Raw genomic sequence first — 27447 nt, 5'->3', positions numbered from 1 at the left:
CGTTGTTGTCAACCCGCATCTGAAATGCCTGTACCTCAGACAACACAATCTTTGAGATTCATCCATGAGAATATGATACATCATTACCTCGGTTAATGTTCATAGAGATCATCATAATTCAAGAGAAAGATCAAGAGACTTACATTTTACGGTCTGTTGATCGACCTCGAGCTATTCCAAGAAATCAAATCAAAATGGTCCAACCAAGGAGTCTTAATCAAGAACCACGGAAGTGAAGGGTAGAAAACTGAGTTACCTGTTGGAACCATTTAACTTATATTTGGATTACCTCAAGGCTTAAATTTATTTGTTTTATTAATTTTGTTCACAATTAACTTAATTACTATTTAATTTTCACTTTGTTTAAGATTAACTATTGTTCACAATTGAAGTTAAAGATGTTAATCATCATCGTCTGACTGACAAGTTAACTCTCTTGAGAAAATGGTTAATATTTATTTTAATCTAGACTAATGTCTACTAAGGAGACAATAGAAAATCGTTGTCTTTAGACAAATGGTTAATCGACCAATCAGATTAATTGTTCTTTAGAAAATTTCAAATTTCGATTATTCGATTATATAAAAGATGATCGAATCAATTTACAATTAATTCCCATAATCTTCATACTGTTAACATTAATTAACAAGTTTAATAAACCTTTAAGTTTATAATCTAATTTACCTTGTGAGTTAAATTAATATTAGTATTTTGAAAGATCCTAAAAGAATTTGTAACAGACTGAATTTGTGAAAGGCAGTCTCTTCTGAATCGATAACTTTAGTTATAAATCAGTTGGCTAATGCCGATAAGTTTTGTTCACTAAAGTGTTTACCTTGATCACCCTGAAGTTCACCTTTCAGTTGCAATTTTCCAAAGGTTTTATCATAATTGTTAATTTTAATATTGAAAACAATCAAGTCCAGAAAACAATCAAACCTGACACCGAAGTCAATCGACTGAGTATTAGCTGAAGATTTTTGACTAAGTCGGCTAAAGTTGACAATGAGAAACCCAATTATGGTTTAGTCAGTCCGTTGAATATGAATCAACTGGCTTCGGTGTTTGAATCAAACTAATCAACTTTTCAATTTCGGTTCATTTTGACAATTGTGTTAACAATCAAGCATTTCAATTGATGCGTCTCGTTGAAAAAATATATATTATTAGTAATTGGCGTTTGCGTAAATATTAATATCTAAATGATGAGTTTAATCGTGATGTTGAGCGATTAAAATTTACAATAAATAAATTGATTGTTGGTACAAAGACGCTACATGATAATCAATTTAATATTGATAACTAAATGATTGGTTTTTTTGTTCTTGCAATTTGCTCGATAGTTTCACAAACTTTATCAGTTGAGTCTGACGTTTTAATTTCTCCTGATATTTTTGCGACATTTTCATGAATTTTTTCATCAGTCAATACATTTTCAATAGCTTCAAGGAATTTATCCCCATTAAACTCCCACAGATTGATTTTGGCCCCTAATCCAAGATCAACAACGCGTTGTCCATTGTCTAACTGGTCACCTAATACTGGAATCGCAATCAGAGGTTTTGCCGCTACTAGACCTTCAATCAGCGAGTTGGATCCTGCATGAGTGATGAACAGATCGATGTGAGGTAAGATGGCGATTTGATTGACAAACTTATCGCCCCACATATTGTCGTATAATTTGACTTGATCTCCATTTCTTCCGGTAGAGATTATAAATCGATGTGGTGATTTAGCCAATGATTCGATCAATAGATTCAACAAGTCAGGATTGATAGAAGCGAGAGTTCCCATTGAAAGGTAGATTAGTTTTCCTGGTTTGTTTGCTAATTTCTCAGGAATAATAAAATCACTTATCTCTGGTAATCGAACCGCTGAATCAAGTCTAATCCATCGAGGTTTAGGTTGACCCAATTCTTTATAGTCCAAAGGTCCAGGGTAAACATAGATACCCAAGTATTTTGGACATTGATTATCCTCGAATTTAACACCAAAATGTTCGTTTGTTTTGGCAGCATAAGCTATAATTTCGGCCATCTTTTCAGCTTTCAGAGTTTTAAACTCTTTCCAAAGCTCTTGTGAGTCGTGCACTGAATAACCTGATCCTGGTGGTGGGCCGTCATAAAGTTCTGTAGGTGCAACCGACATCACTTGGATCGTCGGAACGTCGACAACTTTCATCCATGGAGCTGGAAACCCGTAATCAGCAATACAAACATCGGGTTTTAATTCATTCACCAGTTTGATCATCACTTCACTTTCTTTTATGGTCGTTCCCTCAATCTTTTGCATGAACAGCACGTCTTTATCTTCAGTCTTTTTCTGCTTCATTTGTTCAAGAGGATGAAACTTACAAGCATCTTCGATTTGATCCTTGGAAAATTTAGGATCGGACATCAAAATCTCTTCCACAGGAACAATTTCACTCGAGTAATCAAGTAAATTAATGAACTTCATCCCTTGTCGTTCAATGATTGACTGATTCTTTGGCAGATGAGCAAAGTAAATATCATGTCCGCGTTTCTTTAAAAGTGACCCAATACCAAGACAAGAATTAAAGTGACCAGTACTGTAACGAAAATAAAAATAGATTACCAATCATTTAGATTTCTCATAGTTTAATTGTTCTTATACTTACGCTAACATTGATGTAATAAACACTTTCAATGGACGATCTTGATCACTATTTGAGAGTTGATTGTTTTCCGACATTGCAATTGTAATATTGTTTCACTTTAAATTTTTAAGAATAAAATATGATTATAAAATTGTAGTGATTGAATCCTTGTTTCAATTTAATCAAACGTTCTTAATGTTCATCACTTATACGTATTACATTATTATATGTATTGTGGGAAAATTGAAACGATTCATTGATTAGATCTCTTCAATTGAGATTAATCCATTTCCAAGAAAATTCATTATTAATCCTTGTATTACTCTGTGATTAACGTTTCTGTGATTATCATTCTCGCAAAACATAATCAAAAAGAATATTAACAAATATTTTATTAATGTTTTACGATTCATAATGATGTTAATCTTAAGATTTACATTTTATGAGAAAAACTTCAAACAGAAATGAGATGATTGTAAAAACACAAAATAATAAGTAAAGGCAAATGAGATCAGTAAATTTAAATACGTGAGGATCGTAGATTTTCTATTCTAGGGTTTAATTCCGGTAGAACCGACATCCGGGAAAGTGACTATCATTGATGCGACGATGGTAAAGTTTATTAGCATTAATTGCGGCCAACTTATCAAAACCATGTTCAATATGTGAATATGCAGCTCTGTAAACCGTCGTTTTTATTATGCTCAATATTCGAATGGTAAAAGTATGAACCTGTTTTCTCAAAATAGCGAACTTTGCTAGAATGAAACAGAAAATCGTTCCGTCCATTTTTGAGATACTTATGATTTCTAATATAGAGACGTTGACAAAAGAAATTAAAAAACCATTCAACGTAATCGGGTTCGCCAAAGACTGAAATCATTGATTCATCAAAATATTCATCGATCAATCGATACTCGGATATAGGAATTAGTAGGTTTTTTAAGCCCAAAGATTCGTTTGCGAAACGATAACAAGCATTTCTGTTTGCAAAACACTTGATTTCTTTCCGTGAAGTTAGATCAGACCACGTATTCAACGGTGCTGGACGTGAAGCTATCGAGTATTGTGTTGTGAAAGATGTCGAAAATAAATGTAATATGTAATAGACGGAGAAAGAGCAGGTTAAAAATAATAATAACCCAAATTTACCTTTGATTATCGTCAACAGAAGCTCTAGTATCGAAGGTCGATAAAAGGCTGAATCAGTTTGACCATTACTTCTGATATTAGATCGAGCAAAATATAATATCAAAGCGAGAACCGTTAAAAAGGTGATTAAGATACGAACCGAGTCATCAATTATCTCAAGTGATGATAATATTCCTTTGTTAATTACACCAGTGGACGAATTTGGGTAAATGTTCATGAAGACACAACTGTCAGAGCCAATCACTGGCCCGACAGACACATTTACCTCTGTACCTGTAAGAAAATGAAAGTATACAGCCGGAAAAAGTAAATCAACTTCACCTGATCTGAAGAATGAAATAACATCGGCCTCACTATCAAAAAATCTAGCGACTGTTATAGGAATATTACCTAGCGCATTTCTGAAGATAAGCTTGAGTTGATCCTCGGACTTTCCTTTCGCTAGTTGGAACAAAACTTTAATAAGAGAGTTATTCATTACTTATCCAAAGCTCACAATAAGAAATATTAACGAAAATTTTACGAAACTAAGAAAATGAAATCATAACGACAGATAGAAAAGATTGAATAGATTATGAAAAGCGAAAAAATCAAATTATTTTGAGTTTTCAGTTTTTATTCAAATCGATAATTGTATCAATTTAATGACTTTTCCAATATAGGAAATCATTAGAGGTCGACCGTGTTGACCCTGTAACGTAAGTCATTACATGTAAATTAAAAGGGGTTGAATTCGTTTTTGATTAGAGCACAATTTGTATATTAATTAGTTATTTGTATCAATTAATTTAATCACAATTGAATTATTTTAATAATATTAAGCCTTCACTGGCCTTTAGTATTCAGGTAAAAGGTAAAATTTAGTCTTCACTGACTTTAGTTTAACCCGTTAATTGATTAATCTTCACTGACTAGATCAATTAACTAATCACGGTTTATTCACTGGTCTTCACTGACCTTTAACTATTTTCACTTATGTTTTTAATAATTTTAATATGAAACAAAAAGGGAAAGAAATACAATTTAAGGGTATAAAATGATGATTTGACTTTGGTTACCCTTCACTGGATAACCAAAGTCATAGATTGATCTTTTCTGATCAATTTACTGCTGCTCACTAACTAATAAAACTTTTCTTATATATTAGATAAATTATCTTTAGTAAAATCAAATTGAAGAGGTTTGTTTTTCTGGTTAGATTTTATCAATCAATTAATATTGAATAATATTGCAACATTTCCGTCATCTTAAATTTGAGCAGTCCCTGCCAAAGCAAAGGGTGAAGTCCATGTTTCGAGAAGTGTATGGGAGGTTATCGTTAGGTAATTTCATCGGCACTCCTTTGTACCAACCAGTTGAAAACATTATCGTTAGGTTCATGACTGTTTAAGTTGATGATTTTATCATTTGTTTGGTGATAGGGTTGATAATATTCAAGTGTAGGGTAACAATTCAAGTAAGGTAAAGGATAATAATATGAAGATAAACATTTAATTGAGTTTGATTTTAAGTAAAGATTAGGATAATTAACGTTAGTTTCATCAATCAATTTTGGTATCTCTTCAGCAATTGGTATTTCATTTTGAGAATCAACTAATTCTAAATTAGGACAATAGTTTTCTTGTTCATTCTCTTCAAATTTGCATTGATTCGATTCGATTTGATCAAGATTTTCAATAATTTCAGCTTTTTCATCTCATTTGAATGTTTATCACTGGTAAACTCGTGAGATTAGTTGATTCGAATTATTAATATGTATTGTTTTAGATGCAATCAATTATAAGATTGGCCTTAGTCATTAGATCTTGACCAATTAAGGCATCAAATTGATGGCAAATATTCAGTAACTTGACAATTGTTGATATTGCAATTGCTGATTCGTCGTCAAATTTTAATTTTAACTTTGACTTGTCCAAGTATTTTAACTGGGCTATTATTAACAGCTAATGGAAGGGTTCAAAGTACGGTTGCAAATTTAAACTCAGTCGATCAACTAGATTTTTACTGATTAGAGTTAAACCGAACCTGTATCGAACATTGCTTGGACTTTGTTATTATTTAATTTGATTTCTGTGAATTAGATTTGTATTTGGAATTGGAAAATTGAAGAGACTGAATCGTTCAATTTTTCATTTATTTTGTTAATTTTAAATTGTAATTGATTTAAATTCACATTATTTTCGTTTTCGTTTTCTTGTTTTACCTTGAATTGACGGTTTTATCTACTAATTTAGCAGCATTAATAAGTTCGGTTAATGTTTGAGGATTTTGTAAAGTTATGAATTTAGCTTGAGGTAAAAGTCTTTCAATGATGAAGATTATCATGAGCTTTTCTGGCATCTTTTATTCATTCTCATACAATTTTTGAATTTGATAGACAAAGTTAGTCGTTAGCTGATTTGGCTCTTGTTTACTATAATGAAATTGATGAGAGAGATGAGCTTGATAATCAACTGGGCAAAGGTCTGAGATCATTCTATTTCTTAATTCATCATAAGTTTTAGGCATTTTTCGGAAAGAATGAGGACTACAGGTAACGTTGTACCATTTGCGAGCTGAACCTTGCAAATAAAAGGGAATGATCTTGAACATCTCAATAGCACCAAGACCTAAAGCACTAGAAGCTAATTCAAAGTTTATTAACCAATCAATCAAATCTTCATTGTCACCTTTAAATGGCTCAATGGTAATATGATTGTTTAGGACATGGTTTGATGGTTTTATAGCGTTAATTGATGGGCTAAATTGATTGGATTAAATCCAAAGTGTTCAGAGTAATTCATAATTTATGTTTGTTTTAACTAAGAGTTAAATTGAAATATTTTGATGCATAATGATAATGATAAAAATGAATAAAGAAATAAATGATAAACTGAGGTCTTCACTGACCGTAAGTTTAAGGATTCTACTGAAAAAAACAAATGTGAGAATAAACAAGATAAGAAAACAATCGTACGAAAAAGTTTGGTCTTCACTGACCTTATTAGCGATTGTAAAGAGGGAAAGATACCAAAAAAGAAGACTTACTTTTGTATAATCAAGAGATAAATGGACAATCTGTAAAGTGTGTTATTAGTAGTGTGTTACAATTATATGATTTAAATACAAATTTGATTAATTATTAATGTAATTGTTAATTGATTATTAATTTTGATCATTGATTATTAGTCTTTTATTGTTTATAATTTTAATTTGTTAATTGTTGATTTGTTAATTGTTGATTTGTTAATTGTTGAGTTGTTAATTGTTGATTGTTAATTGTTGATTTTTTTAATTGTTTATTTGTTAATTGTTTATATTTATTTTTTCATAAGAGTAACGTATAGAGCATGATTTTAACTTTTAATTGAAGGTCATTTTATAGTTCGATTCGGATTAATTTAGAAATACATTTGCATGGAAATTAGTTCACAAAAATTCACCCTCACACGGGCCACCAAATGTAACGAAGTCATTACATGTAAATTAAAAGGGGTTGAATTCGTTTTTGATTAGAGCACAATTTGTATATTAATTAGTTATTTGTATCAATTAATTTAATCACAATTGAATTATTTTAATAATATTAAGCCTTCACTGGCCTTTAGTATTCAGGTAAAAGGTAAAATTTAGTCTTCACTGACTTTAGTTTAACCCGTTAATTGATTAATTCACTGACTAGATCAATTAACTAATCACGGTTTATTCACTGGTCTTCACTGACCTTTAACTATTTTCACTTATGTTTTAATAATTTTAATATGAAACAAAAGGAAAGAAATACAATTTAATATATAATGATGATTTGACTTTGGTTACCTTCACTGGATAACTAAAGTCATAGATTGATCTTTCTGATCAATTTACTGCTGCTCACTAACTAATAAAACTTTTCTTATATATTAGATAAATTATCTTTAGTAAAATCAAATTGAAGAGGTTTGTTTTTCTGGTTAGATTTTATCAATCAATTAATATTGAATAATATTGCAACATTTCCGTCATCTTAAATTTGAGCAGTCCCTGCCAAAGCAAAGGTGAAGTCCATGTTCGAGAAGTGTATGGGAGGTTATCGTTAGGTAATTTCATCGGCACTCCTTTGTACCAACCAGTTGAAAACATTATCGTTAGGTTCATGACTGTTTAAGTTGATGATTTTATCATTTGTTTGGTGATAGGGTTGATAATATTCAAGTGTAGGGTAACAATTCAAGTAAGGTAAAGGATAATAATATGAAGATAAACATTTAATTGAGTTTGATTTTAAGTAAAGATTAGGATAATTAACGTTAGTTTCATCAATCAATTTTGGTATCTCTTCAGCAATTGGTATTTCATTTTGAGAATCAACTAATTCTAAATTAGGACAATAGTTTTCTTCTTGTTCATTCTCTTCGTTAAATTTGCATTGATTCGATTCGATTTGATCAAGATTTTCAATAATTTCAGCCTTTTTCATCTCATTTGAATGTTTATCACTTGGTAAACTCGTGAGATTAGTTGGATTCGAATTATTAATATGTATTGTTTTAGATGCGCAATCAATTATAAGATTGGCCTTAGTCATTAGATCTTGACCAATTAAGGCATCAAATTGATGTGGCAAATATTCAGTAACTTGGACAATTGTTGATATTGCAATTGCTGATTCGTCGTCACAAATTTTAATTCTAACTTTGACTTGTCCAAGTATTTTAACTGGGCTATTATTAACAGCTAATGGGAAGGGTTCAAAGTACGGTTGCAAATTTAAACTCAGTCGATCAACTAGATTTTTACTGATTAGAGTTAAACCGGAACCTGTATCGAACATTGCTTGGACTTTGTTATTATTTAATTTGATTTCTTTGTGAATTAGATTTGTATTTGGAATTGGAAAAATTGAAGAGACTGAATCGTTCAATTTTTCATTTATTTTGTTAATTTTAAATTGTAATTGATTTAAATTCACATTATTTTCGTTTTCGTTTTCTTGTTTTACTCTTGAATTGACGGTTTTATCTACTAATTTAGCAGCATTAATAAGTTCGGTTAATGTTTGAGGATTTTGTAAAGTTATTATGAATTTAGCTTGAGGTAAAAGTCTTTCAATGATGAAGATTATCATGAGCTTTTCTGGCATCTTTTTATTCATTCTCATACATAATTCTTGAATTTGATAGACAAAGTTAGTCGTTAGCTGATTTGGCTCTTGTTTACTATAATGAAATTGATGAGAGAGATGAGCTTGATAATCAACTGGGCAAAGGTCTGAGATCATTCTATTTCTTAATTCATCATAAGTTTTAGGCATTTTTCGGAAAGAATGAGGACTACAGGTAACGTTGTACCATTTGCGAGCTGAACCTTGCAAATAAAAGGGAATGATCTTGAACATCTCAATAGCACCAAGACCTAAAGCACTAGAAGCTAATTCAAAGTTTATTAACCAATCAATCAAATCTTCATTGTCACCTTTAAATGGCTCAATGGTAATATGATTGTTTAGGACATGGTTTGATGGTTTTATAGCGTTAATTGATGGGCTAAATTCGATTGGATTAAATCCAAAGTGTTCAGAGTAATTCATAATTTATAAGGTTTGTTTTAACTAAGAGTTAAATTCAAATATTTTGATGCATAATGATAATGATAAAAATGAATAAAGAAATAAATGATAAACTGAGGTCTTCACTGACCGTAAGTTTAAGGATTCTACTGAAAAAAACAAATGTGAGAATAAACAAGATAAGAAAACAATCGTACGAAAAAGTTTGGTCTTCACTGACCTTATTAGCGATTGTAAAGAGGGAAAGATACCAAAAAAGAAGACTTACTTTTGTATAATCAAGAGATAAATGGACAATCTGTAAAGTGTGTTATTAGTTGTAGTGTGTTACAATTATATGATTTAAATACAAATTTGATTAATTATTAATGTGTAATTGTTAATTGATTATTATTAATTTCTGATCATTGATTATTAGTCTTTTATTGTTTATAATTTTTAATTTGTTAATTGTTGATTTGTTAATTGTTGATTTGTTAATTGTTGATTTGTTAATTGTTGATTTGTTAATTGTTGAGTTGTTAATTGTTGATTGTTAATTGTTGATTTTTTTAATTGTTTATTTGTTAATTGTTTATATTTATTTTTTCATAAGAGTAACGTATAGAGCATGATTTTAACTTTTAATTGAAGGTCATTTTATAGTTCGATTCGGATTAATTTAGAAATACATTTGCATGGAAATTAGTTCACAAAAATTCACCCTCACACACGGCCACCAAATGTAACGTAAAAATTACATGAAAATTAAAAGGGGTTGAATTCGTTTTTGATTAGAGCACAATTTGTATATTAATTAGTTATTTGTATCAATTAATTTAATCACAATTGAATTATTTTAATAATATTAAGCCTTCACTGGCCTTTAGTATTCAGGTAAAAGGTAAAATTTAGTCTTCACTGACTTTAGTTTAACCCGTTAATTGATTAGTCTTCACTGACTAGATCAATTAACTAATCACGGTTTATTCACTGGTCTTCACTGACCTTTAACTATTTTCACTTATGTTTTTAATAATTTTAATATGAAACAAAAAGGGAAAGAAATACAATTTAAGGGTATAAAATGATGATTTGACTTTGGTTACCCTTCACTGGATAACCAAAGTCATAGATTGATCTTTTCTGATCAATTTACTGCTGCTCACTAACTAATAAAACTTTTCTTATATATTAGATAAATTATCTTTAGTAAAATCAAATTGAAGAGGTTTGTTTTTCTGGTTAGATTTTATCAATCAATTAATATTGAATAATATTGCAACAGACCTTTTAGAAAATGAAACAAATATATTGATCAATAGATTGAAATATTCTATTAGGTAAGCAACTAAGTAATGACAAAAATTTTTTCGAGCTTACATTTCGCTTGATTGTTAAAAACCTTTCATTTTTAATGACAGCAAGTGCATGAAAATCTTGATCAGAAACTAAATTGTATACCCGTTCAAGCTCATTTAATGAACAATACCATTTAAGAGCGATTCCTTGAAGGGTATCACATTTTTCAACCCTATGGAAAATGTAATGATGATGGTCAGGCTTTTTATTTGATTGTCTTTCTTTTTGAGATCGCTTTTTGAGTTCATAATAATCGTTACGTAAACATGCCGTGTTGCAATGATGATGAGCTTGATGGTTACATGATAGCTATTGAAGCTCTATAGTCGATAGGATATTTAATATAAAATGTTGACAAAATTTATCTTCGAGGGTCAAAGAAACTCTATGATCGAAGGTCGATAAAGGCTGAATTAATCAGATCTTTGAAGTGTCGAGTCCAAAACTGTGATTTTGTCTTTCAGTTTTAAGTTTACTCAACTCGGTTTAAAATGCCCAACCACCAGCGAGGTCATGCGAAATGCTTCAGTGACAATTTGGATTGCCGGTGAACCAGCAATCGTCGAGATTACCAATAAGTCGGCATCTCGGTTAAATTAATTACTCTAATAGAAACACAATTTGTTTCAAGTTTTTGTCGATTTACGATTTAATCGGATCATGGTGGATAACGAGGATCCATCGGTTTCAGCGAGTTGCAATTACGATTCAATTTGAAGAGCAGAGATCAATAAATCAAAATCTACAATTTATGTAATACAATTAAGAATTAATCATTCAAAATCTAAATCAGCAAGTTGACAACTCACCTGGATGCCGAAAACTGTTTGGAATATATTAGAGCCTAAAGAACGGAAAGCTGAGCTATAAACGGCGATCGATATCTTCATAGCATCAACCATGGAAACGATATCATCGGATGAGTTAGATAACGAGGTTAATTATTGAGGATCTATGACTGGATGATGAGGTGAACGTAACCAACTGATTTGGGACGTAAGACGGATACATGGCAGTATCATAGAAGGTAGGCTGATAAACTGAGTCCACATTTCACGAGTAAAACCTGAACTCGACGGAAAACTGTACCATCATCGGAAGTAGGCTTCAGAGATCGAATCTCAAAGTCAGGCCAATCATCGGAAAAGTTTGTATATTTCGTCTTAATGAAACCAAGACCTTCAACTCCACCCAAGGCTGTGAATGGACCTTCTTCCTTCGTTGGACTGTACCATCGTCGGAAGTTGCATTGGCGAATCGAGAATTACTTTTTTTTTCTTACTACTATTCACACGCATTCATTTAATTGTTAAACATTTGGCTCACTTTGAGTAATTCATTGATTGTTTACTGTATAACATGTAGTTTAGTACCGATGATCCTCCCAAAACTCTGCCTCGAGGCCATCGACTTCGTCTGTTGATTAACCCATAGCACGAAGCTTTGTGGTTCACTTTGCCCACCAATGGGGTCATTTGAAGAGTCGCAGCGGCCACTGGAATATCGCTGAGAACACTTTCTGATCCACCGGCTTCTAATAGAAGAACTTTCCATGATGGATTCTCAGAGAGACGATTAGCTAAAACAGCTCCAGCTGATCCACCTCCGACTAAACGAAAGGCACACAATCAGAAATAGAGAAGAGGAAAATCAAAGCGAAATTAGGAAATGCCCCCTGGTTAACATGTCACATGTGTTCACTTTCTTGGTTTGGGTTAATTTAAATTTTGGTTTTGCTTTCTTTTCCGTTAATTTAAATTGTTTTACTTTATTCTAATTATTTTTTTCAATTAATTGCTTCTAACCTATTCTATTCTCTATTCTCTAACCATGAAAGTTAAGGTTATATCCCGAAGTGCTCAAGATTATATGAGAGAAACAAACAAGGATGTACACAAAGGTGAGAATTTGACTTTTATTGGATTTGTTTTTGTTGGTTTTTTTCTAATCTCTTTTGATGTTTTCTTTGTGTTTTTGTTTTTTATTTAGTTCAAAGGAACCTTGATCCACGTCTTCATCCTCTTCAAATACCACGAGAATACAAAAGAGCATTGAATGCTGTTAAATTAGATAAAATTTTCGCAAAACCCTTTTTGTTTAGTTTATCTGGTCATATTGATCCAGTTGAATGCCTAATGAAACATCCTAAAAGTTTGTCCACTCTTGTCTCTGGTTCATTTGATGGTCAAATTAAAGTTTGGGATCTCATGAAGAGGAAATGTGTCCAGTCCATCCAAGCTCATGGTGGTGCTGTTTCTGGCCTGTGTATACCACAACATGGAAACTATTTCTTCTCTTGCGGTGACACTAATGTCATAAAAAGATGGCATATAAACGAGCCCAATAAAGATGATCGACCAATCACCTCAATCGTTGCAAAAACTAATATTGTTGGAATTGATCATCACAAGAAAAAACAATATTTAATTACTTGTGGAGAATCTGTTGACCTTTGGGATGAATCAAGACCATCACCTCTGAAAACCTTTAATCCGACTTTTGATTCTTCTTATAAAGTCAAGTTTAATCCAATCGAATGTGATATTTTCGCTTCCACAGCGAATGATCGCAGTATTACCTTATTTGATATTCGCCAAAATGAACATTTGAGAAAAGTGATCATGTCAATGAGAACAAATAATATCGCATGGAATCCAATGGAAGGATATCATTTCACAGTAGCAAATGAAGATCACAAGTAAGTTCAGTTTAATTTTTATCTTTAACCTCGAATCATATTAATCACATTGTTTATTTTTTCTCTCTTTTAGTTTATACACTTTCGATATGCGGAATCTTTCAGAACCATTGAAAGCTCATGTAGATCATATTTCTGCCGTAATCGATGTTGACTATTCTCCAACAGGAAGAGAATTGGTCATGGAAGATAAAACTTAAGAATCTTCGAGAAGGTGCTGTCCACAGTCGAGAAGTTTACCATACGAAACGAACAAAGGTTCAGTTTTATGGACATTAGACTCCAAATATATTTTATGTGGATCTGATGAGATGGACATTCGAGCCTGGAAGGCAAATGCCTCTGAGAAACTTGGTCCTAAAGGTTCAAAAGAAGAAATCAACTTTAGATATCAAGCGAAACTTAAAGAAGCCTATGCTCATCATCCAGAGATTAAGAGGATCGCTCGACATCGTCATGTACCTAAACATGTTTACCATGGAAAGAAAGAAAAAGACGCCATGATTAACGCAATCAAGAGAAAAGAGAGCAATAAGAGAGCTCATTCCAAACCAGGAACGGTTCCAATGACAAGTATAACTGAGCGAGCGATTGTTAAAGAAGTCGAATAAACAATTGATCGATTACAATTCAAGATAAATTTGAAATATTGATTTGGGCTCATTTGAGCGAAGAGCATATAAGCGAAAGTCACAATAGCGCGAAATCAAAAGGAGAGTCAAGATAGCGAAAATTCTCAAGATGAACCTGTACAATGTACAATTTCATGATTAATTAATTTCAGTTCATGAAAATAATTAATTGTGATTAACCAAGAAATTCAAAACCTTAAAATCAGCTCAAATGGTTGATTATCAGCAATTTATCATATTTTTCATGAATAAATTTTTAGATGGTAAGTTATTAATTAAATTCACTTTGACTTTCGCGCTAGTGACCCTTATTGGTTTTTTCTCTTTTAATTTCGCTATTTTGAGCCTTTACCGAAATATTCATATTATTGATGATTTACATGTATATATCTATAATCGTGGCTGATCGCTATGAGTTTTATATCTTTTATGTTGATTCAAAAAAAATAATGAATCTTTTTGACTCAATCAAGTCCAGTCGACAAACAATCAAACAAATGAACTTTTAATTGCGGTTTTGTTAACAATCAAATATACACTAACAAGTGTATACCCAAGTAACGTTGTAAGACGTTTTATTGAAAAAAAATATCTATGTTCATTTGTATCAATAGTTAAATGATGAGGATGATGAGATTCATAAACGTGAATAAGATGAGAAAAGGTGATTCTCTCGGCTTGATGCCGTCGATTGAGACTTTGAGGCCATAGATCTTGATTTTGAAATTTCTAACTAATTTTCGTTATAACTGTTCTGATAGTAATACTTTAATTGAAATCATTTTCTTCCTTTACCTCTTAGATCCGTTAATTTTCATGCGAATGTATAAAAATATTGATTTAGATTCTTTGATTATCGATAAAACTTTATCGCTTTCTCTGTTTCACTTTCGATAATCCTTTACACAGAAACATTCATAAAATTCCGATTCACATTAAATATTAGAATGCGTCCCCAATTATTGTTCAACTCACATTGATTTCTCGAAATGTTCATTAGCCATAAACAAACTTCATCCATTGTATTAATACTCTTGATACAATTAAATGATAACTCGCGAGTTAAATTTCACAAATCATGGCGAGTGGTATCAAAAATGATCATTTTCGAATAACTTTACGAGCCAAAGTTCCAAAAAATTCCAAGTATCGAAAGAATATTGGATAGCGATAATCATCATATATCATCTCTCCTCTTTCGAGAGAAAGAGAAAGGAAAAAGAATGGAAAGACTTTTTTTTTATATATCCGCTCTTCATCTTCCGTTTCTCTCTCATTTTTCTCATTTTTTACTAAAATGATGCATCAATAGGCTCACTTATGGGAATTGAGACCGAACAGAGTTTAAAATTCACTTCAGCATGTAAAGAGATTTAGTATAAGTTCAGAATTGAAAACTCATAGAGCCTCATAAGTTTTTGTGTAAAAATGATCTTCGTTTGATTGAAAAATCAGGAGATTAATGCAATCGAATAATTTTTTGATAAGTCAAAACTAATCTCCCAAACTTGAATAATCGATTCAAGCAAAGACCATACAGATTAGTTAATTAATTTTCGAGGTATTAAAGAAATAAACTTTGTGCAAATAAATTACCAATCCAGTAGAAAATAACTATTAACAATTGAAAAACGAAATTAACTCACAATCGATTGCCGATTTACCCACCAAGATACTCAGTTCAACTAATCTAACTTGATGAGTACACTTTAAATGAGAATAATGATTTTATGGAAAAATCAATTGATCTTTAGATTAACATTTAATCTCGACGAATATGACCCTCAATATCTGAATAAGGTATTGTTTGAGCTGCACTAATCACGAATAATAAGATCCAAAAGCTGATTAAACGTTTCACTTTGTCATCAATCACACTTAATTAGCTGAATACAATGCAGAGTAAAAATATAAAAATCAATTGATTGAAATGAGCTTCATCATTATCTGAATTGTTTTGTAAGTTTACTCTGATTCTTAAAATAAAAATGAAGTTTTTATTTAGTCTGTTGACTGTTTGCTTAGCTGTTAATCAGTTTGATTGTCTTGAATATAGCGAAGTTGTTGAATTACCTCTAGGTAAAATTAGAGGTGCAACTAAACAATGGAGAGGTCGATCAATTTACGAATACAAGGGTATTCCATATGCAACAGCTCCAGTCGATTCACTTCGATATTCGTTACCCGCTCACCCTAAGCCATGGGAAGGGGTTAAAGATACGGTCGCTTTCGGAAAATCTTGTCCATCACTAGCTTCATGGTGAGTTTTCTTATTTTCGATAATTTTTCTCATTACTAATTCTTTTGATTGAATAGGGCGACTAAGATTGAAGACATGGACGAAGATTGTCTTTACATGAATATTTATGTCAACAAGGAAACGTTTGACGCTCGAACTACTCAATTGAAACCAGTTCTCTTTTGGATCCATGGTGGTAGTTTCATTCGCGGAAGTGCTGGTGATTTTGATGTTTATATTGGAACTCCTTTAGTAATTCTTGAAGATGTCATTTTGGTCACTATTAACTATCGATTGGGACCGTTAGGGTTCTTACATGATGAAGAATTGATTCCTTCTCTTACTCCCAATCTCGGTCTTTGGGATCAACATTTTGCTCTCAAATGGACACGAGATAATATTCACCTTTTTGGTGGTGATCCATATCAGATCACAATCTTTGGACAATCAGCTGGCTCTGCGTCCGTTGCTTTTCATATTCTCTCTCCTCATAATAAGGGTTTATTCAAAGGTGCCATCATGGAATCAGGTGGAATAATGAAATCAAACCAAGAACTTAACATTACAACTTCATCAGAAACCGTTGAAGCTTGTGGATGCATGAATGCCACAGATAAAATGTCTTGCCTTCGATCAATCCCATGGACTGATCTCTTGAACAACACTTTCGCTTTGAATTCAAAGTTCAAGCCAGTTTACGGTGATAAATTTGTTCCTTTAGATGAAACTCGAGCCATTGCAACTGGACAATTCAACGATGTCAATCTGCTGGTCGGAGCCGAAAGGGATGAAGGAGATCGCCTCATCTGTAAAACTTACAATTTCGCTGTTCTCAAAGCTTCTAATTCAAATACATCTACTTATGGCTATATCCATACTCAGGTCTCATTAACACCGATCGGTGTTCCTTCACCAGATTGTAGTAGGCAAGTGGATAAAGTTTGTCACGGCAATGAATTGGTCTTCGTTTTTGGATCTCCTATTCGTGAACCTGAAAACTTTGATGCCGATGATATCGAATTGAGTCTTAATTTTATGAAAACTTGGGCTGATTTTGCTCGAAACGGGTAAGTTATAAATTATTATATCTGAACTGAATTGAAAAATAAATTTACCAATTGACCTGAATTGTATCTCTAGTGTACCAAGTAAACAAGGACCAATTGTTTGGCCTCAAATGGTTGGATCTAAAATGGTTAATCTGATTGAATTGAACAACAAGTTCGTTGGTAAAATCGATAACATAACAGGCACAAAATGTTTATCAACAATTTAACTGTCAAAAAACTCGGAGCGAAAAAGAAAAATAAATTAATCATTTAAACACTCATTCTGTTTTCACGTTAACCAAAGTCATTTTCGCGATTTCCGGCCTCATGTTCAGCTATTTATGTTTGAAGATCTTTAGATCATTTGAACAATATCATATAGGATAACTAATTCATCAAATTCACTCGATTAAGAGCAATTAAACTATTGTTACGGTAAAAAAACCATCCTCCGATTTATTGACCAGCAATCGAGTTTTATCAAATGTTTCATCTTAAAAATCTACATGCTGAAGTGAATTTTAAACTCTGTTCGGTCTCAATTCCCATAAGTGAGCCTATTGATGCATCATTTTAGTAAAAAATGAGAAAAATGAGAGAGAAACGGAAGATGAAGAGCGGATATATAAAAAAAAAGTCTTTCCATTCTTTTTCCTTTCTCTTTCTCTCGAAAGAGGAGAGATGATGTATGATTATCGCTATCCAATATTCTTTCGATACTTGAAATTTTGGAACTTTGCTCGTAAAGTTATTCGAAAATGATCATTTTTGATACCACTCGCCATGATTTGTGAAATTTAACTCGCGAGTTATCATTTAATTGTATCAAGAGTATTAATACAATGGATGAAGTTTGTTTATGGCTAATGAACATTTCGAGAAATCAATGTGAGTTGAACAATAATTGGGGACGCATTCTAATATTTAATGTGAATCGGAATTTTATGAATGTTTCTGTGTAAAGGATTATCGAAAGTGAAACAGAGAAAAGAGAAACGATAAAGTTTTTATCGATAATCATAAATCCAAAGAGTCTAAATCCAATATTTTTATCATACATTCGCATGAGAAATTAACGGATCTAAGAGGTAAAGGAAGAAAAATCAATGATTTCAATTAAAGTATTACTATCAGAACAGTTATAACGAAAATTAGTTAGAAATTTCAAAATCAAGATCTATGGCCTCAAAAGTCTCAATCGACGGCATCAAGCCAAGAGAATCATCTTTTCTCATCTTATTCACGTTTATGAATCTCATCATCCTCATCATTTAACTATTGATACAAATGGTCATAGATATTTTTTTCAATAAAACGTCTTACGTTACTTAGGTATACACTTGTTAGTGTATATTTGATTGTTAACAAAACCGCAATTAAAAGTTCATTTGTTTGATTGTTTGCCGACTGGCTTGATCGAGGCAAAAGATTCTTATTTTTTGAATCAACATAAGAGATAAAAACTCATAAAGCGATCAACGATTATAGATATATACATGTAAATCATCAATAATATGAATATTTCGTAAAGGCTCAAAAATATGAAATTAAAAGAGAGAAACCAATTGTTAACTAGCGAAAGTCAAAGTAGAAGAATTTAAATTAACCAACTTACCATCTAAAAAATTTATTGATTCAGTGAAAAATATGATAAATTGCTGATAATCAACCATTTTGAGCTGATTTTTTAAGGTTTTGAATTTCTTGGTTAATCACAATTAATTGTTTTCATGAACTAGAAATTAATTAATCATGAAAAATTCTGAATTATGGGTTGTACATTATAAGGTTCATCTGAGAAATTTTTTCTATCTTGACTCGCCTTTGATTTCGCTATTGTGACTTTCGCTTATATGCTCTTCGCCCAAATGAGCCCAAATCAAAAAAATATCGTAAATTTTACCTCGTAATTTTTATATATCCAATTCATGATATTTAGTAATTTGCCTTCATCTGAACGAAGCAAAATTTACTATTTATTAATACTTTCGATTAACTCTTAAGAAAAATTGGTTAGTGATATTGTGATGATAAGTTAAGCTTTTAAAATATTTTAATTTATACTTAACTCGATTAGATTAGTTTTATCAATCAAGGTTAATTGTAAGACCATGATCAGATGTCAACTTCGTGGAGTTGTAAATGAAACTTTTCGATTTTAGTTCTTTCGAGTCTTATACAGCCAAAAGAAATGAGTTCGAGGGTTCGTATAAGAAATGAAGAGAAAAAAATTGTTCCTTTTTTATGTTACATTTATGAATTGACGATAATGGTTAACATATACATTTTATTTTGAGGAAATTTTAGTGAATGAAAACTGCAAACTTTTTTTTTCGTACGTTGCTGATCAATAATTGACCTAACGCTGAATTTATTTCTCATTTTACAATCAATATATACTTTTCTCTTCCATTGTTCAATCGGAAAAGGAACTTAATAAAAATATAGTTCTACAATCAGATAGAATCTCAATAATCTTTAGTCAAGGTAAGATAATCTTGTGGATTAATCTGTTTATTCAGATAATATTTAATTATCTATTCTTGAGGGCAAAGTCTTACGATTTCTTCATTAATCTCTTTAGGTTGATTATCATGGTGTCAATGTTACATAATCCATTCAATTAATTCATCAATTAGGTACTGTAGTACCTGTGACCAGAAATGGGATCAAGGTTCAGGCTTGAATACGAGCAGGAGAGACAGACCCAATAACAGGGGACTTCCCATTCGTTACTCAAACTCTCCTTCCTCAGTTTTAGCTAGTGTTGATGAAATTTTAATCCCAATTATAATCTATCTGTATTGATTAAAGTCTTAATTAATTATTTATATTGATAGGAAAATTGTTAAAATTTAAATTTAGCATTTAAATAAATCAACAAATTTGGTTAGCTGATTACAAAAAATTCATTCCTGAGTAAGGATAATTTAGCGAAAAGTTTTTTCGATCATTCAATCGGAGATTTCGATCACCCTTTATGCTTATCTTATTATAGATTTGATTAACTTTGTTAGAAAAACAAACAAATATTAGTTTTATCATTTGTCTAATCGTTGATTATCACAATTAAACAATAAATTGTTAATTGCAAGGCGAGTGCAAAATTTAACTCGTGATGAAAACTCTTTTGCAATAGATATGAAAGATTGGAGAAGGATGAAAATTGATAATTATCATTGCTGTTAGTTGACAATAGAGAGTTTAGTGAACAGCCATCAACAAGCACCTTTGATATTTTCATTTATTGCTGCAATAATGGCGATATGAAAGCAAATATAAATCTAAAGCATTAGTCTATTGACAATCAAAGAGTTGTTTCAATTCAATTGTTACAATGTTTAAATCTTCATATCATATTCTGATTACTGCTATTGAAGCGTAAGTAACGATTATTTTCTTGTTTAAATTGTACTAATTTTTGTCTCCAATTTTCAACAACAGTTATGGTCATATTAATGCGATTTGTGGTTTCGGTGAATTATTAGTTCAACATGGACATAAAGTGACCTTTGCTCAACGATTGAAGTATAAGAAACTCGCCGATCAACATGGGTTTGATTTCATTTCTTTTGACGAAGAAGTTATTGGTGCTGAGTGCGAGGAAGAAGTTCTGAAATGGATGGACGCGAATGCGGAAAAGTTTCGACAAGAACCAATGGAGAGATTTAAGAATTATACTGAAGAGGAAAAGGAATCAGCAGCTTTCGGAGTTGAGATTTTCAGAAAATTAAATCAAGTACTAATCCCGATTTTGGATGGCAACTCATTCGATGCAATTGTTCATGATGGATTAGATTTAATAGATTGTATTTACAAGCAGACGATTCCTGTCATTTCCTCGCTTTCGGCTGCACCATTGGTCTTATACGAAAAAGGTCCACCGGGAATGTCCGGTCTTTCTGTTAATAGTGATCCTAAATTATGGGTAGAATATCAAAACTATTGTGTTGATGCTAATTCGAAGAGAACAGAAAATTTCAATGCTCTGTTAAAAGAATCAGGAAGGCCTGAAGACTTTAGTACAATTCGATGGGTATTACCACTTAAAACAATTGGTTTTTATCATTATCCTGCTGATCTTGATTACATCGAGTTAGAGCCTGTTGCAAGTGGGTGGCATCGAATTGATTGTTATGTTCGATCTCCTGATGAAGGTTCAGAATTCGAATTACCTGAAAAACTAAAAGATAAACCTGGAAAGTTGATCTATTTTTCTCTTGGATCAACTGCTTCTAATGATTTAATAATTATGAATAAATGTCTTTCCGTTCTTGCTCGTTGTGGCCATCGTGTGATCGTTTCAATGGGTCGACGAGGTGAAAAACTAAATCTTTCTGAAAATATGTGGGGACAAGAATATGTTAACCAGATTGCCGTTATCAAGAAAGTCGATTTGGTAATAACCCATGGAGGAAACAATACATTTATGGAAAGTCTTTATCATGGAAAACCGATGATAGTGATCCCTTGGCTTGGCGATCAACCAGACAATGCACAGAGAGTCGTTGATAAACAGATTGGATATCGAGTTAATCCTTGGGACTTTGATGAAGATTATTTTCTTAATTGTATTGACAAAGTTTTAAATGATGAGCAATTGCAAGAAAGAGTAAAAAAAATATCAGAAAATATGAAAAATTCAGATTCTGGTACAAAAGCCGTCAAGATGATTGAAGATTTGATTGTTAAAAATAAAGGGTTCTAATCATAATAAATCATTCATAAATATTAAATTAATATCAATTTATAAATGAGTATTTCAGAGTTCCAATGTTTATTGAAAAAGAGTAATTTATGTTATTCATTTGTTTGCCTTTCTATTATCAAGTTTGATTGTGGCCTTGAATCGCCGATTACATCGGAGATTTTCCCTTCACTGCATTTGCTGAGATTCAGTAATAGTGATTGAACTAATATGAAATAATCAACACTTTCAATGAGCGATCTTGATCATCAAGTGATTTTGTTTGACATTTTTCGATATTAATTAGTTTACCTCCCATTTAATAAAATAAAGTTCAATAATGTTAGTTGTTGAAATGTTATTTTAATTGCAAACGTCATTATTTACCTAATAACAATTGTCATTATTCATCACGAGAAAGTTGAAGTAATTAACTGCATCATTCAATCGTTAAGATAATAAATGAATTCTGAGAAAATCTATTATTAATCATTATATTACAAAAAATAAAGATAATGACCGACTTTCGATTAATTAATTGCTACCAACAGTCTATCATGCAAAAGATGATCTATGACAACAATTTAATTCACTTGATAATTTTAACTGACTACAATAGATATATTTGAATACAATCGTCAAATTTGTTCGATAGGGCTTCAAGTCCAATCTTTAGGTCGTATTGAAATACATTTTGAGCTATCAATTAATTTCTAGCTCATGAGCCTTGAAAATGATTCTAATTCAATTTATTCGTAGAAAACTACAAAATACTGTAAATAAGTAAATAGCTGAGTGGACCAGATTCTCAGAGAGCAAAATCTTCGAGACACAGAACATCGTATTGCTGACTGTCATATTCTTCATATCCGTCTGGTACATGTGCTAATTTATATCGATTGTAAATTTTTCCAATCGCATAACGGTAACCAAAAACGTTAACTCGAGCAATCCATAGCTCTTCGTCAAAAGCATTTAAACCGCCAGTAATTGCACCATTATAAACTTCATCATTTGAACGTTTAATCCAAATCAAAGCACTTTGATCTTTAGTTGTTAATAATTGAAATTCATCTTTTTCTAGAGTTTTTCCTCCATATGAAAATAGGCACCTCTGTTTCTTTGGATAATAAGTGCCAGGTATAACCTCACTGATTTCGCTGTTATAATCGACTCTGCACGCGTAAATAAAATCTTTGTTTTCATCTTGATCGCCAATGAAAACATCGGTCAGTGACACATTGATAGTATTATAGTTTACCCATTGAACTGAATGATCGATTTTGGCCAATTTTTCTTCAGAATGATAAGTTAGAATTAATCAAAGACCATTTCGAATAAGTAATTGTAATTATTACCTTTAAATCGTTGAAATGATGGTGAAAGTGTTGAAGATGAACCAGTAAGACGAGTCACTGAAACACCCACACAAATCACAATTGATAATAAGAGGATTACACCAATTCCAATGAAATGAGCTTTCGATGATCGTGAATATAAGCAAATGATTCGATTCATGGTAATTGGATTACTTGAAAGTGATTCCGTTTTTAATGATTTATAACACATTTTAATGAACCTCAACTTGTTGTGAATAGAACTGTTTTGATTGCAGAAAATAAAATTTTCAATTAAAAGGTAGAGAATACAATTAACTTTGTATCACACTGCTTTTTTAATCGTTGATTGAATTTTAACAGTGTTGATAATTTTTGTTGATAAAGTTTACACCTGTCAATCAATTTAATCTTTTATTATTAATCAAAAAATTAACGTTGAAATGATTTGATTCCGTTACAAACTTGAATAAGATAAACTCAGTTCAATCGCAGATTCTATCATAAGAATTATTAAGTCTTCAAATTCCCCTGGGAAAAAAACTCTCACTTATTATGAACTAATATTCAGGGAGCTCACTAGATCCTCATATGGTTTATTATTTGTTTTCGGATTAAAATGGGAAAAGTTGAAAAAGTTTTACGATCTAATTGGAATGATAAACCTGGAAGATCAATTTCCGAATCGAATGGAAATCAATAAGCAGAAAATCATAAAATTTGGGTAAATGTTCATGAAGACACAACTGTCAGAGCCAGTCACTGGTCCGACTGACACATTTACCTCTGTACCTGTCAGAAAATGAAAGTATACAGCCGGAAAAAGTAAATCAACTTCACCTGATCTGAAGAATGAAATAACATCGGCCTCACTATCAAAATATTCAGCGACTGTTATAGGAATATTACCTAGCTCATTTCTGAAGATGAGCTTGAGTTGCTCCTCGGACTTTCCTTTCCCAATTTTGAACAGAACTTTAATAAGAGAGTTATTCATTACTTATCCAAAGCTCACAATAAGAAATATTAACGAAAATTTTACGAAACTAAGAAAATGAAATCATAACGACAGATAGAAAAGATTGAATAGAATATGAAAAGCGAAAAAATCAAATTATTTTGAGTTTTTCAGTTTTTTATTCAAATCGATAATTGTATCAATTTAAATGACTTTTCCGTTTCCAATATAGAAATCATTAGAGGTCGACGCGTGTTGACCCTTTTTAGAAAATGAAACAAATATATTGATCAATAGATTGAAAATATTCTATTAGGTAAGCAACTAAGTAATGACAAAAATTTTTTCGAGCTTACATTTCGCTTGATTGTTAAAAACCTTTCATTTTTAATGTCATTTCATATTGTCGGCCACTTTTCTCATTTTAGCCAGATCAACATCTAAATTTGTTCATATCTTGAGAATTGTCATCATTAAGAAAAGTCTGTCGTAAACCAACGTTAATTATCAACGGTTTGTTTGTCAATTCTTCTGGTGTTTCATCAATCAAAGTTAAATTTGAACTGTTCACTTGGTGAACCATCACCTCACTGAGGATTCCATACTTTTTAACGGGCATTTTAATGACAGCAAGTGCATGAAAATCTTGATCAGAAACTAAATTGTTAACCCGTTTAAGCTCATTTAATGAACAATACCATTTGTGAGCGATTCATTGAAGGTTATCACCTTTTTCAATCCTATGGAAAATGTAATGATGATGGTCAGGCTGTTTGTTTGATTGTCTTTCTTTTTGAGATCGCTTTTTGAGTTGATAATAATCGTTACGTAAACATGCCGTGTTGCAATGATGATGAGCTTGATGGTTACATGATAGCTATTGAAGCTCTATAATCGATAGGATATTTAATATAAAATGTTGACAAAATTTACCTTTGATGATGGTCAACAGAAACTCTATGATCGAAGGTCGATAAAAGGCTGAATTAATCAGACCTTTGGAAGTGTCGAGTCCAAAACTGTGTTTTTTGTTCTTTCAGTTTTAAGTTTACTCAACTCGGTTTAAAATGCCCGAACTACCAGCGAGGTCGTATGAAAATGCTTCAGTGACAATTTGGATTGCCGCCGGTGAACCAGCAATCGTCGAGATTACCAATAAGTCGTGGCATTCGGTTAAATTTAATTCACTTCCAATAGAAACACAATTTGTTTCAAGTTTTTGTCGATTTACGATTTAATCGGATCATGGTGGATAACGAGGATCCATCGGTTTCAGCGAGTTGCAATTACGATTCAATTTGAAGAGCAGAGATCAATAAATCAAAATCTACAATTTATGTAATACAATTAAGAATTAATCATTCAAAATCTAAGTCAGCAAGTTGACAACTCACCTGGATGCCGAAAACTGTTTGGAATATATTAGAGCCTAAAGAACGGAAAGCTGGAGCTAAGCCAACGGCGATCGATATCTTCATAGCATCAACCATGGAAACGATATCACTTTGAGTAATTCATTGATTGTTTACTGTATAACATGTAGTTTAGTACCGATGATCCTCCCAAAACTCTGCCTCGAGGCCATCGACTTCGTCTGTTGATTAACCCATAGCACGAAGCTTCTTGTGGTTCACTTTGAAAAGCCCAATCAATGGGGGTCATTTGAAGAGTCGCAACGGCCACTGGAATATCGCTGAGAACACTTTCTGATCCACCGGCTTCTAATAGAAGAACTTTCCATGATGGATTCTCAGAGAGACGATAAATTGAAATGCAAAAAATTTCATGAAATCACGCAGGTCTTTTTGAAGGAAATCTAATGCACACTCAACTTTTGGAGACGCGAGAAAATTGGGTTGACTGGGTAATAATCAACCCAAAGCTCATGCTTTTTATACAAAATTGTGATTAAGGTTATTCCAATTGGTTAATGTTAGTTTACTTTAATCATCTGTAAAAATAAGTCACAATTAAATCAATAGGCCCCAAACTTTGTTTGCGATTAATTTACATTTTGTTTATTGTAAACTCATTTGAATCAATAGAAAAAGTTAATTTTGAATTAGATGATCATTAACTAGATCAATATTTAATGAACAAAGTGTTGATTGATATGGATTAACCAGAGAATTAGTTAAACAGTTTGATTAAATTATCTCCAGTTCTAATTGAATCTAGAGAAAAAGTCATTCGTTTCGCAAACTGTGAAAAAACTTTTTCCATTCTCGACAATTCCAAAGGTCTGATTAATTCAGCCTTTTATCGACCTTCGATCATAGAGTTTCTGTTGACCATACTCGAAGATAAATTTTGTCAACATCTTATATTAAAGATCCTATCGATTATAAATCGATCATAGAGCTTCAATAGCTATCATGTAACCATCAAGCTCATCATCATTGCAAAACACGGCATGTTTACGTAAACATGTACGTGTATAATACGTTTTATTTTAAAAAAAAATTGAATTTGAATCAATAGTTAAATGATTAGGATGATGAGATTTATAAATAATAAAGATAAGAAAAGGTTATTCTTTTAGCTTGATCATAATTAATTCGTTGATACCATTTGAATTGTTTCAAGCCTTTCAAATTATTTAGCTTTAGCATCATTAACTAATGAAGTAATTGTTTCTAAAACAAAATCCTGATTAATGTTTCTTAATTCACGTTCACTTTTCATAAAATCAGATTTCTACTAATTTTAAATGTTTCAATGTTTACTTTTCTCAATTAAAATCTAATATTAATAGATTAATCTATTAATCTATTGACCAATTATGCCAGTGTTCACAATTTCAAAATCGCGTGATGACCAACACATCGTCTCTTTTCAAATGGAAATATGAGAAATTAGTCGATCTAGAGATTGACCAACAACACCAAGAAAACTTCAACTTTCTTGGTAATAAATGCGATGACAATAATGACCTTTCACATGGACAAAAGTTACTACAATCTCAGCGAAAAATATCCACAAATAACCAGGAGACAATTATACCAGATCTAGAATGAAGTAACGATTATTATCAACTCAAAAAGCGATCTCAAAAAGAAAGACAATCAAATAAAAAGCCTGACCATCATCATTACATTTTCCATAGGATTGAAAAAGGTGATAACCTTCAATGAATCGCTCACAAATGGTATTGTTCATTTAAAAATTGTGATTGAGGTTATTCCAATTGGTTAATGTTAGTTGTTACTT

General features: G+C 31.6%; 5 protein-coding genes across 10 annotated transcripts; 3 read left to right on the top strand and 2 right to left on the bottom strand.

The window, feature by feature from the left end:
- Positions 1-868: 868 nt before the first annotated feature.
- LOC128390852 (uncharacterized UDP-glucosyltransferase YdhE-like) lies at positions 869-26003 on the bottom strand. 6 transcript variants are annotated; one of them, XM_053350624.1, is made up of 4 exons: positions 25632-26003; positions 25171-25564; positions 2639-2733; positions 869-2569 (listed from the first exon to the last, which is right to left on the bottom strand). In XM_053350624.1, exons 3-4 carry the CDS (start codon positions 2710-2712, stop codon positions 1303-1305), a joined length of 1341 nt encoding a protein of 446 aa, XP_053206599.1. In that variant the 5' UTR covers positions 2713-2733; positions 25171-25564; positions 25632-26003; the 3' UTR covers positions 869-1302. The 6 variants fall into 6 exon arrangements, 3 of the variants coding, with proteins under 3 accessions (XP_053206599.1, XP_053206601.1, XP_053206600.1); XM_053350626.1 differs by lacking the exons at positions 25171-25564; positions 25632-26003 and adding an exon at positions 10659-11003; XR_008325709.1 differs by lacking the exons at positions 869-2569; positions 2639-2733 and adding an exon at positions 3594-3673.
- Positions 12321-13975, top strand: LOC128390857 (DDB1- and CUL4-associated factor 13-like). Its single transcript, XM_053350630.1, is given in 5 exon segments — positions 12321-12537; positions 12627-13335; positions 13409-13531; positions 13533-13591; positions 13594-13975. Coding segments are annotated over 5 exon segments (1314 nt in total). The 5' UTR covers positions 12321-12467; the 3' UTR covers positions 13947-13975.
- Positions 15922-17530, top strand: LOC128390851 (para-nitrobenzyl esterase-like). Its single transcript, XM_053350623.1, has 3 exons — positions 15922-16227; positions 16284-17273; positions 17347-17530. The coding sequence occupies exons 1-3, from the start codon at positions 15956-15958 to the stop codon at positions 17480-17482; spliced, it is 1398 nt and encodes a 465-aa protein (XP_053206598.1). The 5' UTR covers positions 15922-15955; the 3' UTR covers positions 17483-17530.
- LOC128390858 (UDP-glucuronosyltransferase 2B7-like) lies at positions 20470-22263 on the top strand. The gene is made up of 2 exons (XM_053350632.1): positions 20470-20636; positions 20700-22263. The coding sequence occupies exons 1-2, from the start codon at positions 20593-20595 to the stop codon at positions 21961-21963; spliced, it is 1308 nt and encodes a 435-aa protein (XP_053206607.1). The 5' UTR covers positions 20470-20592; the 3' UTR covers positions 21964-22263.
- Positions 22299-23535, bottom strand: LOC128390861 (uncharacterized). The gene is made up of 2 exons (XM_053350634.1): positions 23301-23535; positions 22299-23238 (listed from the first exon to the last, which is right to left on the bottom strand). The coding sequence occupies exons 1-2, from the start codon at positions 23509-23511 to the stop codon at positions 22751-22753; spliced, it is 699 nt and encodes a 232-aa protein (XP_053206609.1). The 5' UTR covers positions 23512-23535; the 3' UTR covers positions 22299-22750.
- Positions 26004-27447: the final 1444 nt, after the last annotated feature.

Source organism: Panonychus citri, unplaced genomic scaffold (assembly GCF_014898815.1).
Source record: "Panonychus citri isolate SS breed McGregor unplaced genomic scaffold, ASM1489881v1 Contig00129, whole genome shotgun sequence".
Taxonomy (NCBI): domain Eukaryota; kingdom Metazoa; phylum Arthropoda; class Arachnida; order Trombidiformes; family Tetranychidae; genus Panonychus; species Panonychus citri.
This window is presented reverse-complemented; position numbering and strand designations above follow the sequence as displayed.